Raw genomic sequence first — 12,984 nt, 5'->3', positions numbered from 1 at the left:
CTTTATCATGAATTCTAAAAAATCAGTAAGTCAACCCATTGTAGGTTGAGGGCCTCCTTTGCTCAGCAGATAAGCAGAAAATGTTCAAATGAGTTAATTACAATGGCAGAACAATCTAATGTGGGTTGAACTCAATTGGCCATGGTGCTGGGCCAATTTTTAACGTGATCTAACAGTAATAAATGTCAAGTTCTTATTCTTGAGATTAGAAAGTCAACCACAGAACAGAAGGAGGGACCCTTACATGGTTGGAAAGTATCCGGAGTGTAGGAAGCTCACTGCTAAAAAATTACTTTGTCTTTCTAAAAGTAATATTTTTTAAGTCAAGTAAAACAAAAAGGTGCAAAGAAGGAGACACAAAAATCCCTCAAAATCTCATGTTCTTTAGACTCTAGATGAGTCTCATTGCAGTCAGCTCTGTGTGCATTTATTATATGTAGAGATGGATGAATCTAATTTTAGAAAATGAGATCATTGTTTTATCTAAACGTGATGTTATATTTTATTTGCATGCAATGGGAAAATAAGGAAAAACGAACTAGAAGGGATTGTTCCGCCTTAAACAAGGTTGACTTCGCTACAGAAAATATTTGTTTCTAAAATACCTCTCTAAGGGTAATAAAAGATTATGAAAAGCAGTCGGGTTAGAACCCTGGCTCTTAAACTCCACTTTTCAATTTTAGATGCTATCGCTTAAAGCCCCTCTCTGGAAGAAGAGGAAATTAGTCGTCTCGCAATTCCTCTTCTCTGCTCCGCCTTCTGACTGCTTTGCCGTGCTATTATCTCCACATTGCCAGGTGTTTCATGCTAACTGGGTCTCGCCCTCCTTTTAACCACAACCCCTCCATTCCTGAGAACTACATTTTGATTCATCTTTTCGAGGGCTGGATTTTGTCGGGGAGTTCGTTTCTCGTCCCCGTCCCCAAGGAAGGTGTGTAGGTGTCTCGCGACCAGCGGCCCGCGTGCTGATTGAGTAGCCCTTACCGACAGTGGGCTTCAGCTGCATTAACAGGAGTCGATACTCAGAATGCGGAGGTACTCATTTCATTCAGTTCAGCTTTGTGGCTGGGAGCACTCCGAACAGATCAATACGGAAGAGACAAAAAGCCCAATAGAAAAATGGGCAGAGTCACCAGCCCCAAAGAGGAAGCCCAGCCCGGGCACATTGAAACCATGGCTTCCCCTCGTGAGGCACTGGGAACACACGACTGCAGTGAGATCTGGCAGGCATGTGGAGCAGTGGTAGGGGCGTGAGTGGCTCGCTCGGAGAATGGGTGGCAAACTCCCTGGCTCCACAACTCTATTTCCAGGTTCACTCTCTGGAGAAACTCTGCAAACCCATGCCAGGAGGCAGAGCAGGAATATTCTGCCATCCCACTTACACCAGCAACCAAGCCGAACCCCAGAAACAGCCCACGTGTCCGTCAACAGGACGAGGGACAGATACGTGGTGGGGTGTCCACGGGATGGCACATGACTGTGAAAAGGAAGGGACCGCAGCTCCGTTTAGCAACAGAATCTCACAAACGGGATGTGGAGCCAAGGGCAAGTTCATGGTGAGGCATACAGCAGGATTCCACGTACACCCTTGTGCAAAACTGAGTTCAGGGGGATGATACAGGGCCCAGAAATGACGTAGAAAACAACAGCAAAGAAAAAGGGGATGAAAAATCTGTGCAGGGCTGGGCACAAAGGGGCTTCATCATACATGCGGTGTTGGGAACACCCTGAGTTCATGTCGCTGGTCTTCCTAGCTTGTATAAGGTATATGTGCATGGTATCTTCTCGTGAGGGGGGTATTTTATAACTAATTCTTACTGAAAATAAAGTGACTTTGCCTGGAATTGAATTATATGACTTTTAGGATCTTGGGTAAGTTATTTAACTTTCTTAACCTCAGTTTCCTCATCTGTAAAACAGAAATGAGGCTGGCGCCACGGCTCACTAGGCTAATCCTCTGCCTGCAGCGCCGGCACTCCAGGTTCTAGTCCTGGTTGGGGGTACCGGTTCTGTCCCAGTTGCTCCTCTTCCAGTCCAGCTCTCTGCTGTGGCCCAGGAGGGCAGTGGAGGATGGCCCAAGTCCTTGGGCCCTGCACCCCATGGGAGACCAGGAGAAGCACCTGGCTGCTGGCTTCAGATTGGTACAGTGTTGGCCGTAGCGGCCATTTTGGGGGGTGAACCAACGGAAGGAAGACCTTTCTTTCTGTCTCCCTCTCACTGTCTAACTCTGCCTGCCTAAAGACAGGTCTTGGAGTCAGCCTGGCTGCATTTGGATACCTGCAGGGTGCTTGTCAGGGACGAACGGCTGTACGTGGCTGTAGAGCAGGGGCCAGAGACCTCTGACCCATGGGCCAAATCCACCTGCTGCCTGCTTTTTATATAAAGTTTTATTAGAACACTGCCACGCCCACTCACTGATGTATCATCTATGTCTGCTTTCACGAGACAGCACTAAGAGACCTGTGGCTCATGAAGCCTAACGTTCTTAGGAAATGGCCCTTTATTTTTGTGAAACATTTGCTGGACCCTGCTGGAGAACAGGAATGCAAACCGAAGAGTGGTTCCCAGGCCAATGGAGGAAGCCCTCTGCCCGGAGCAGAGTGGCTGCTGACTGCCCCTGGTGTGGGAGGAAGAGCCCGGTGGCCACACTCGCTTTCAACTCCGCTTCCATTCGGAAATTCTGTGCGGAGTAATTCCCAGCTTCAGATGGATCATTATTAACGCTGACATTTTCTTGGCATTTTTACATTTTAACTCTCAGCAACATTTTCTTTGAAATTTTTGAGTCAAAAAAGTATTTTAATTCTTTAAAAATGAGATTTAGATGAAAATGGATTTCATTCTGGAGTCTTACTTTTTCATTAAAAAATGGATTTTCATGGCTTTTGGACCTGGTCCCATGTATAGTTGCTGAGTGTTAAAGGCTGAATGTGCCAGTGATGATTTCTCTGCCACAAGCCCTTCCAGGAAGGAGATGACCTTGGCAATGAAACCGTGGGTGAGAGTTTAGGCGTGGCGACCCTGAGGTGCTGTAGATGTGGAGGCAGACAAAGGCGAGGAAAAATCCTGGGGGGGAAAGGAAGAAGGGAGGGATGGCTGCAGTGCCTGGGGCCCCCTCTGAGCCAGAGCTGGTCTCAAGCACAAGGCTGCAGGTTAGAGGCCATGGTCATGGTCAGGCTTTGAGCTATTGCTTCAGAATAGGAGCTGCTGCAGGTGGTAGCCAGGCCCTAGAGGTGGGCAGGGGTGGGGGTGGGGTTCCAGTGGGGGAGGAAAGGAGGCAGGAGCCATGATGAAGCCACACAGCTTTCTACCGGAACACAGAGCCCCTTCCAGGGGTCTGAGAGCAATTTATCCAAAGTCAGATAGCTAAGAGACAACTCACCGTAAATAACTTCTCAGAATGACCGTTTCTCCCGGTGAACAGCTCGCTAGAAGCTGTCACACAGACACCTTAAATGGGATATCTAAAAGCTTCTGGCGTCTTTCTGGCTGAGGCAAGTGCAGGTGCACAAGAATGGGAAGGCAACAAACTGCCAGTAGGGGAACAGCTCCAAGGGCAGCATTTCGGAAGGTCGGGAGTGTGAAATGCACACGAAATGGACTGTCACTTGAGCCGGAAGCAGCCTGTGAGATGGCCATGGTGACCAGGAATCCTTTGGGAAACCAAACCTTGGAGAGCTCCCCGGAGGATTGAGTGACCCTTGAGTGGGTGCCGTGGGTGCAGTGTCAGCGAGCAGCCAGATGCCTGCCCCCCCCGCCTGAAGGCGGACCCTGAGAGCCTACTCTGGCAAGGGCCCCTCCTTTGTGGGTTTCAAACATTTTTTTGCTTCTAGCAAAGAGCCGCCTTTTCCAGTTAAGCATTAGGAGGCCCTGGGATGTGACACTGACACGAGAGGAGGTGCAGCCCAGGCCCCTGTGGGCGATCAGCCCCACAGACTCCACTCTGGGTTGCTGAGAGGCCCACATGTTTGGGACACTCACCGTGTTGGGTAGGAGGATGCGGCATTCCCACTGAGCAAGAAGAGCATCCTAGGGCACAGATGGGTCCCTGGGGTTTGCATTTTGTCATTCACCACAACAGTGCTTTGTAAGGGATCTGGAAGCCTGCTTGGTGCCCAATAGGTTGCTCCTGAGAGCTCCAGCCAGGAGGAAGCCCAAGCCCACAGCATTATCCTGGGAAGGGTTGTTCTTTTGAGAAGGCTGCCAGCTTTTTAAAAAAGAAAGTATTTTTCATTTATTAGCAAGACAGAGAGGCAAACAAAGATCTTCATCTGCTGGTTCACTCCCCAAATGTCCACAATAACCAGGGCTGGGCCAGGTCAAAGTCAAGAGCATAGAACTTTATTGAGGTCTCCCAGGTGGGTGGCAGGGGCCCAGGCACTTGGGCCATCACCTGCTGCTTCCCAGCGTGCACATTACCAAGAAGCTGGCATTGGGGGCGGAGCCAGGGCCTGGTCGCAGCGCTCTGATGACGGGTGCTGGTTTAAACACTGCTGAAGCCCTCAAAGCTGCAGGCTTTCACTTCCCCTTTGCGGAGCTGAGTTTTCTAGATTGTTCAGGAAGCTCTGAACTGGGAAGGCAGCAATCTCTTTGGTGATCCCAGCAAAGTAGAGGACGGATGCCTGCTCCTCCCTGGCCCACAGCCTCTGCCTGTGAGGTGAGCGTGTGGCCTGGATTAGCAGTGCCCAGACGCCTGCATTTCACACACCCAGACAGCAAGGCCTTGGAGTGCATACTCAAACGGGGAGGCAAGCTTTCTATTTGGCCACTCAGGACATTAAAAGCAAACCCTCCTCCTATCTGTCTTTTTATAACACAAAATCAGTTTGACACCATGCGAGCTGCCAAGGACATTATTCATACGTACAATTAACTTATTTTGCCTGAGTCTGTTAGCTTCTTGTTGCTGTAACAGATTATCACAGAGTTAGTGATTTAAACCACAGACCTTACTCTGGAGAGTGCACATGCTCCTGTACCCTGGTTCACTCTCCAAATACCTGGCGTGGCAGGGACTGGGCGGGGCTGCAGCCAGGAGCTCAACCCAGGTCTCCCATGTGAGTGGCAGGAACCCAGCTACTTGCACTATTGCCTCTGCATCCCAGAGCCTGTGTTAGCTGGAAGCTGGAGTCAGAAGCCAGAGCTGCCTATCAAAACCAGGTACCCCAGTACAGGATGCCAGCATCTTAACTGGTATCTGTAAGGTAGGCTACACACCTGCCCAGCGCTCCCATTTATTATCTGACAGTTTCATGCTAGCAGCCTGGCCACAGAGTGACTCTGCTGTGTCCTCTGCTCAGGGCTTCACAAGGCCAAAGTCAAGGCATCAGCTGGCCTGGCTTTTTACTTGGACGCTTGGGTGGGGAGGATTCGCATCTGTGCTCACAAATTATTGGCAGGATTCAGTTTCTGTTGACAAAGGGTGACACATGACCCTCTTCGTCTTCAAACCAACAATGGCAAATCCAGTCTGTCCGTGCTTGGATCTCTGATTCCCCTGGACTACCAGCTTGAGAAAGATCCCTGCCCTGAGGGCTTGTGTGACTGCCTGGGCCTACCTGGATAGTCACAGCCCGCTGGGGAGGAGCCGTAACTGCACCTGCAGAGTCCCTGTGTCCATGTAACTGCCTTCCATGGCAGTAACACCCGTCTGGTGAAAAATGGGCCAGATAAAAGCCTGGGAGATCCTGCCAGCTCCCATACCAGTTGTCCCGAATCCTCAGATTTGGGGGCTGACGGATCCACGAGTTGTATGTTTCTGAAAAGCAAGGCTGTCATTGCACACGTAGAATCTTGCGTGGCATTTGGGGAATGTTTGCTGAGCAAACAAATATTAATAAGTTCATGGTTGCTAATAATATTTTTATGTAACTGTGATGATAAAGCCCGTGGTGCTCTATTATCGTTGTCATTAGCTGCAGATTAGAAAACCAGCCAAAGTCATTACAGAAATGTATTAAAACCAGAAAGGATTCGGTAAATCACGGGCGGAGCAATTAGAACATGAGCCAGTCTGTCATGTCCACTGCGTGCCGCTGAGGGCGAGCGTGCTGCTTTCACACCGGGGCGCCGAGGAGTGCTGGAAGATCCCAGAAGCCAAGAACTCAGCTTTCTTTTCTCTCTCTCCCTTCCTTTCTTTCCTTCGTTCCTTATTTCCTTTCTGTTTTCCCCCTTTTTTCATTCTTGACAAAAGGCACCTTTCACTTGGTGAATGTTGAAATTAAACTTTTCAATGGAGTGCTTTCCCCATGACCTGCGGGGTACAATCCACACCCACATCCAGGCGTTCTGAGCCCTCCTTTGCCCTCCTTTGCCTTCCCCAGGCCACCTTGTCCCCTTCGCTGTCTGTCACCACGGCAGCTGGGCTGTGTTTCTTCCACAGTCCCTTTCAGGCTGCTCCTCTGCCTACAAGTCCATCGGAAGTACCCCCCCCCCCCACCAGGCCCACACTGGCTCCCCCTGGGATACCCACAGCCCAGATGCTGCAGTACCAAACAGGGAGCACAGGTGGAGGGGGTCAGTGGGCCCTGTAGGGGTTCAGCAGTTGCTCACAAATCCTCCATGGGCCAGCTCTGAGCTCTGGGGAGACAGCAGGGATAGTGCAGTGACAATGCCTTTGCCCTCACAGGGCTTGTGTCCTAGTTGATGAAGTCGGTTGGTATATAAAAATTAGACAAGGTGATTTCGGATCATTTTAGGAACTAGAGATACGGGAGGATATTAAATAGGTGACATGTTAGAGAGTGGCTGAGGGCCAGGAGACCTGAATGATGGACAGGAGTGAGCCAGGCTGAGCATCAAAATTATAAAAGTCCTGACAAAGAAAGTGGCATGTGCAAGGGCCCTGAGGCAGGAAGGAGGAGGCAGGTGAGGCTGTATTTGGTGGGCAAAGGGGAGTGGTTGGAAATTGGACCAGAGTGGGAGGTAGGGACTGGTTGTGTGGCTTCCATTTTAGTAAGGAATGTTATGAACACTATTCCAAACCTATAAATCACACAGATATGTGATCCTGGGACCACCGAACCTAATATAAATGCACACACAACACAGAGGAATATCTCTTCTACTGTTTCACTCTCCAAATGCTTACAACAACCAAAGCTGGGCCAGGAACTCCATCACGGTCTCCTACACGGGTGGCAGGGACCCAAGTATCTGAGCCTTCACCTGCTGCCTCCCAGGGTGTGTGTCAGCAGGAAGCCAGAATCAGGAGCAAAGCCAGGACTCAAACCCAGGTCTCTAACAAACACAGGTGCAGGCGTGCCAGGCAGCATCTTAACCGCTGCACCAAATGCCTGCTCCCTTTAGAAAAAAAAATTTATTTATTTGAAAGGCAGAGAGACAGGAAGATGTTCCAACAGCCCTGGCAAAAGAGCAGCTATAGCTAGGGGAGAAGAGCTTTGCCCAGCAAATGCAGACCAAGGTACCTCACAGTTCGCCAACCCTGGGAGGATGTGCTGCTGGTTTTCAGGGCTTTTCTGTTCTGGCCCCAAAGTTTATAGTTTTACTTCCCTGGAGGACGTCAGCCATCAACGGCCACGTAATTAAGCAATTGTATCTTATACATTCCTTTCAGCAGCTGTAAACACCTCTGTTTCTCAAGTTCTCTTCCCATGCACCTGTCCCCCTGTGGATCACTTTATTGATGTGTTCTGTGAAGATTTGATGTGTGCCTGCTATCAATTGTCAAGAGAATTATGCTTTTGAGAATTATATTCTGATAGAAAGTTGAGCTTAAGTGTACAGAAACCAGGAGAAAGCCCGGGACTCATTTATGTTTTACGAAGGCTTAACCGGGCCCCAGGGAAAGCCAGACACCCGCTGAGGAGCCAGAGCCTCTGTCCAGGGCAGGGAGAACCATGGGGCTGGAATGGGGGGTAATGAGCCCCAGCTGCTCCCTGGCACTCGCGCACGGCTGCCCTTCCTCTGCGTCTGGGATCTGCTTCCTGGTACTTAGCTGTGAGCTCCTTGGCAGGTGCTGAGCCTGACCTTGACATTTCTTCAGCCTCCAGCCCTGGGGACACAGCAGCGCTCGCAGGTGTTTGCTGAATGAAACCTTGCCTTTAGATTTATCATCATACACTATACATAGCAGACATCTTACCACTTCAGCCACTCCCAAACGTCCAGTTCAGTGGCATTAAGTTCACTGACCCACGTCCAGAACATCTGCACCTTCCCAGGCTGGAACTCTGAACGCATGGAGCAAACACTTCCAGCCGCCGCCTTTCTTTCTGACCCAGTGGATGTAGCTACTCGCCGTATCTCAGCAACTGGAATCACAGAAAGTGAGGGTGCTTTGACAAGTTTGTGGAAAATGAAGTTAAAGGCTAAGTGTATTTTGGTGGCCCCAATTTTAAAGTCTATGCATAGTTTTTTCATAGTATACATTTTCCAGGAACTCTTTGAAAACCTCTTGTGTGCACAGATTTCAACATTTTTTTTTGCATCAGAATAAGCATGTCTTTTTATTTCCATTTTCCGTGAACTCTTGGAAGTGCCCTGGATTTGTCCTTTCATGTGGTTATTCCGCTCTGCATAAGGTCTTCAAGGTTCCTCCAGGTGGTAGCTTGTGCCTGAATTTCCTTCCTTTTCAGGGCCAGGTCGTGTTCCATTGTATGGATATTCCACAGTTTGTCTATCCATTCATCTGTTAATATACAATTATGTTGCTTTGCCTTTTGGCTATTGTGAATGATACCGGGACGGACATGGACATGGACATACAGATACCTGGTTAGGTGCCTGCTTTAAGTTCTTTTGAGTGTAGATCTAGAAGTCAAATAGCTGGATCAGGTGGTAATTTTGGCTTTAACTTTTTGAGGGCTGCCACACCGTCTTCCACAGTAACGGGACTGTCTGATGCTCCCCTTAGTCGTAGGCGGGGTTCTTGTTTCTCCAGATCCTCACCAACACTTGTTGCTTTCTGTCATCGTAATGAGCCTGGATTCACCACCTTCTAAACTATAAGTGGCCTTGGGAAGGGGACATCCCACCGTGGGGCGTTTGGGAGGGGGCTTTCTGTGGCTGCTCTGCAGGGAGGTAGCTGGGGGCCAGGAGGAGGACCTACGTTTGGAGTCTGGTGGGAGGAGAGCCAAGGGGGCGCTGAGGCCACACTTCCCTGAGGGCCCCACCCAGAGGACAGAGACCTAGCTCCTTTCCCCAGCAGGGAGATTTGTTCCCGGGGAATCCATGGATGGGCTCTGGCCCCCAGGCAAGCTGGTTCTCATCTGTGCCCCTCTCCTCTCTCTGTCGTTTCCCAGTGTGACAACGCGAAAGGTTTGAAAGCCTTCTACGATGCAATAAAATATGGGCCCAACCACCTGATGGTGTTTGGAGGCGTCTGTCCATCCGTCACGTCCATCATCGCAGAGTCCCTCCAAGGCTGGAACCTGGTGCAGGTAAGTCCCCGCCTCCTTCCATGGGGGTAGCGTCCTTGGCTGGCCAGCGGTCCTGGCACAGGGTAGTTCCTAAGTTGCCTGGGTCTGGCAGCCTTGAAGCCAGCCCAGTGCCGCTGAGAGCTCTGGGGCTCCCCCCAGGCTCCCCAGCATACCTTTCAGCACCCTCGCTGCTGCCTGGCCTGCCTGTGCGGCGGGAGCACCTGTTCCCGCCTCTCTCTGCATGGCAGAGCACCTGCAGGCTGCCTGCATCCCCCGACAGGAGCCCACTGTTCCCCTCTTCCACTCCCTGCCAGCCTCCGCCCGCTGCTGGAATTCCCTCTTGTCTACCCAGCCTGCCTTTCTCCTGGGCTGAGCCTTCCTGGGCTCCTGGCCACTGATTCCTTGTTGACACTGGCAGACGCTGGCTGCTTCCATGCACCACTGATTGCTCCCACAGTGAGTGTGCAGTCTCTCCTAGGTGACCCTTGCAGGCGTTAGCCAGTATTGGAAGGGGAGGGAGGGAGAAAGGTGGAGACACATCTGACCACTGGAGAGATTGGTGGCCATGCCTAGGTTTACTTCTTGGACCCACTCATTCACCCACCCTCCCTCCCTCCCTTCCATCCATCCATCCACCCAATCTACCTCCCTCCCTCCCTCCTTCCCTCCCTTCCTTCCTTCCATCTGTCCATCATCCATCCATCCATTAATCCTTCTATCCTGACATTGAGGCATCCGTCCATCCATCTAACCTAAGTTATGAGCAACCTACTGTGTGTTGGGAATTTTTTGGGCCCTGAGAGTATAGTGCTGAACAGGATAGATGTGATCCCCATGATTTCAGCACTTCCATTCTAGGAGGAAAACAGGGGGGAAAGCAAATAATTAAGTAATAATACTAAGAGCTAATAGTTGCAAATGTAGGAAGGACCTACTATGTGCCGAACACTGTTCTGAGCACTTACATGCATTAACTAACCCGTATACCTGCTCTATGCTATAGGTGCTGCATCATCCCCATTTTATAGATAAGGAAAATGAGGCACAGAGAGCCTAAGTAACTTGCCCAGGGACCCACAGCTGATAAGCAATAGGGCCAAGATGTAAAATCAGGCAGTCTGGTCCATGCAATAAGACTGGTAAGAAAACTCGGCTATAAGAGAAATAAACAGGGTGATGAGATGCATAGTGAGTGTCTGGGCAAGTAGGAAGGACTTCTTGGAGGAGGTGGCATTCAGACTGAGACTTGACGGGTGGGCACTGAATGAAGAGCATTCCATGTTGGTGGATGGAGTAGCAAATGCAAGCAGGCCTGGCAAAGAAGCTGGCACGTCTGTGGAACGGCAGGCAGGACAGTGGGGCTGGCCCGTGGTGGGCCAGCAGGCAGGAGCCAGGCCACACAGGGGGATCTGTGTCCAGGGCTCTGGGGGCAGAGGCCAAGCTCACAGCCTCAAGGGTGATGGGCACCAGCCAGGGCAGGGGTGTGATGAGAGCAGGGTGGGGGTCCCTGGAGGACCACCCTCTTGGTCCTGGATAGGGGAAGGCTTCTCAGAGCAGGTGCTGCAGAGTGTTGCTAGAGGCACAGAGGGTGCTGGGCACTGGGAGGTGGGGAGAGTGCTCCTGGCAGAGCAAAGTCAGCATGCGAAAGCCCAGGTGGGAGGGCTGTGGGCGTGGGGAGTGCTGAGTCACTCTCCGTGGCCAGAGGAGGCCACTCAGTATGGGCAGGTGCGGTGGGACAGGAGACCGGCAAAACAGCTCCGTGTGCTCTGGGCAGACCTCACGGTGCAGGGCGGGCCAGCATGCCGTGCTGTGCTGAGAGGCGCCCTAGGCTGCTGTGAGAGCTTGGGCGAGGCACTGACGCCCTCTGGGCTGGAGCTTTCTTTCCTGGATCCCGGGGGGAGGGGCATGCTCGCTGCTCATCGGACCCAGGAGCTGTCTCCCTGAGCCTCATCTGTGCAACCAGGGTGGCATCGGGACTGGCTTCTGGGGGTGGTTGTATGGATTAAATGATTGAGAAGTGCTGAGAGCTGTGCTGATACCAGCTCTGTGTGACTTCCCGTGGCCGCTGTAGCCCTGCCCTATCTCCTCCCCGCTACCCAAGTTGAATACTGGTTAGTTAGCTCCCTGGTGTTGCTTGTATGTCTGCCTTACACTGTTTCCACCACTAGACACATCCCATTCTCCCTATACCTTGAGTATTGAGTGCCACCCATTCTTTAGACCCACCTTAAATGTCACCTCCTCCAAGAGGCCTTTCCTGACTGCTACTAGAGGGTTATTAAAGTAGGGAATTTCTTTTTGTCCCCTCCCCCTGCTTATTTCTAGCAGGGCATTTGTGCAGCCTGCGTCCCCACATGCCTCTGCCTGACTCTCTCTGAGTTTGGCAGATGGGTGACCTGTTTCCAAAGGCTTGTCCCTCCACCTGGGCTGTGAGCTCCTGGGGGACACGGCCTCAGCCTGAGTCACCTTGGCTTTCCCCTCTTCCTTACGCTTCACAGACATTATCAGGTATCTGCTGGATGACCAGGGACAGAGGGACCTGCAGGCAGACATGTGGCCCAGGCGCACTCCTTGGGAAATCCCTTCCCAGGGGAGGAATCCAGGGAGCTTCCTGAACTGTCTGCCCCCAGAATCCCTGAGAAGCTGCGGGAACAAGCGCAACATCGGAACCTCCGGGCTCGCTAGCCCCAGCGAGCTGACCCCAAGACGGGCCTGCAGCCGAGAGGAGCTGAGGCGGGGACCTGGGCTCTGGGAAGGGGGTGGTATTCCTTACCTACACGTGAGTGTTAAGTCACCCCCAAAAGGAGTGCCCTAAGACGGCAGTGTCACCCATGTCTCTGGTGGGTCAGGAAGTCAGGGCTGCAGGGTGGCTGTTCTGTGGTGTGCCCTGCGGTGTCGGGGGCCGAGCGGCAAGACTCGGAGGCTCGGCTGGGGCTGGGGCACCTGCTTCCGAAGTGGCTCACTCCAGGCGGCTGCCCAGGCGGCTCAACCCTATGTGGTCTCCCTGTGGGTGTGTCCTCATGGCTAAGTCTCCTGGAGACCAAGGCAGAGGTGGCCAAGTCTCTCGGGCCCTAGGCCTTGCATCCCATGACTTCTGCGGTGGTCTATCCCAGGGCTCCACAAGGCAGGGAAGTAGGCAGGGGTCGCTGGGGCCATCTTGGAGGCTGGTTACCATAGTGACTAAGCTGGATACAAGTTGCCCAGCCAGTGGGAATTAAGACCAAGCCCCTTCCCTGTTGGGCTGAGCTCCTGCTCATCCTTCAAAACCCTTGGTGGGCACCTCTTCCTCCACGATGCCTGCCCTGAGACCCTTCCTGCGTGCCTCCCACCCTGCACTGGAAAGGGAACTCAACTGTTCCTTCCTCCTCTGCACTGAGCCTCTCCCCAGGGGTGGAAACTGATTGTTATGCAGAAAGAAAAACAGAAACAGAACCTGGTGTAAAGCATAGGTACTGGTGTATTCCACTTGCAGATTCCAGGTCTGTGGTGTTACAGTGTTGCAAGGGTGTTACAGTGTTGCGAGGGGGCGGGGCTAGGGAAAGTATCTACAAGGGCTCCTTAGGAGACTGATGGTGATGGGCCGGTGAGGAGCACTCTTCCACAG

General features: G+C 51.9%; 1 protein-coding gene across 1 annotated transcript in view; it reads left to right on the top strand.

Annotated features, from left to right (window-relative positions):
• GABBR2 (gamma-aminobutyric acid type B receptor subunit 2) overlaps positions 1–12,984 on the top strand; it is a 368,126-nt gene that overhangs the window by 115,629 nt on the left and 239,513 nt on the right. Inside the window, exon 2 of the mRNA XM_051843712.3 lies at positions 9,264–9,401. Coding sequence (XP_051699672.3) covers positions 9,264–9,401 — 138 coding nt within the window. The remainder of the gene's footprint in view (positions 1–9,263; positions 9,402–12,984) is intronic.

This window comes from Oryctolagus cuniculus, chromosome 1, assembly GCF_051225735.1.
Source record: "Oryctolagus cuniculus isolate XC-2025 breed Fujian yellow rabbit chromosome 1, ASM5122573v1, whole genome shotgun sequence".
Classification (NCBI taxonomy): domain Eukaryota; kingdom Metazoa; phylum Chordata; class Mammalia; order Lagomorpha; family Leporidae; genus Oryctolagus; species Oryctolagus cuniculus.
This window is presented reverse-complemented; position numbering and strand designations above follow the sequence as displayed.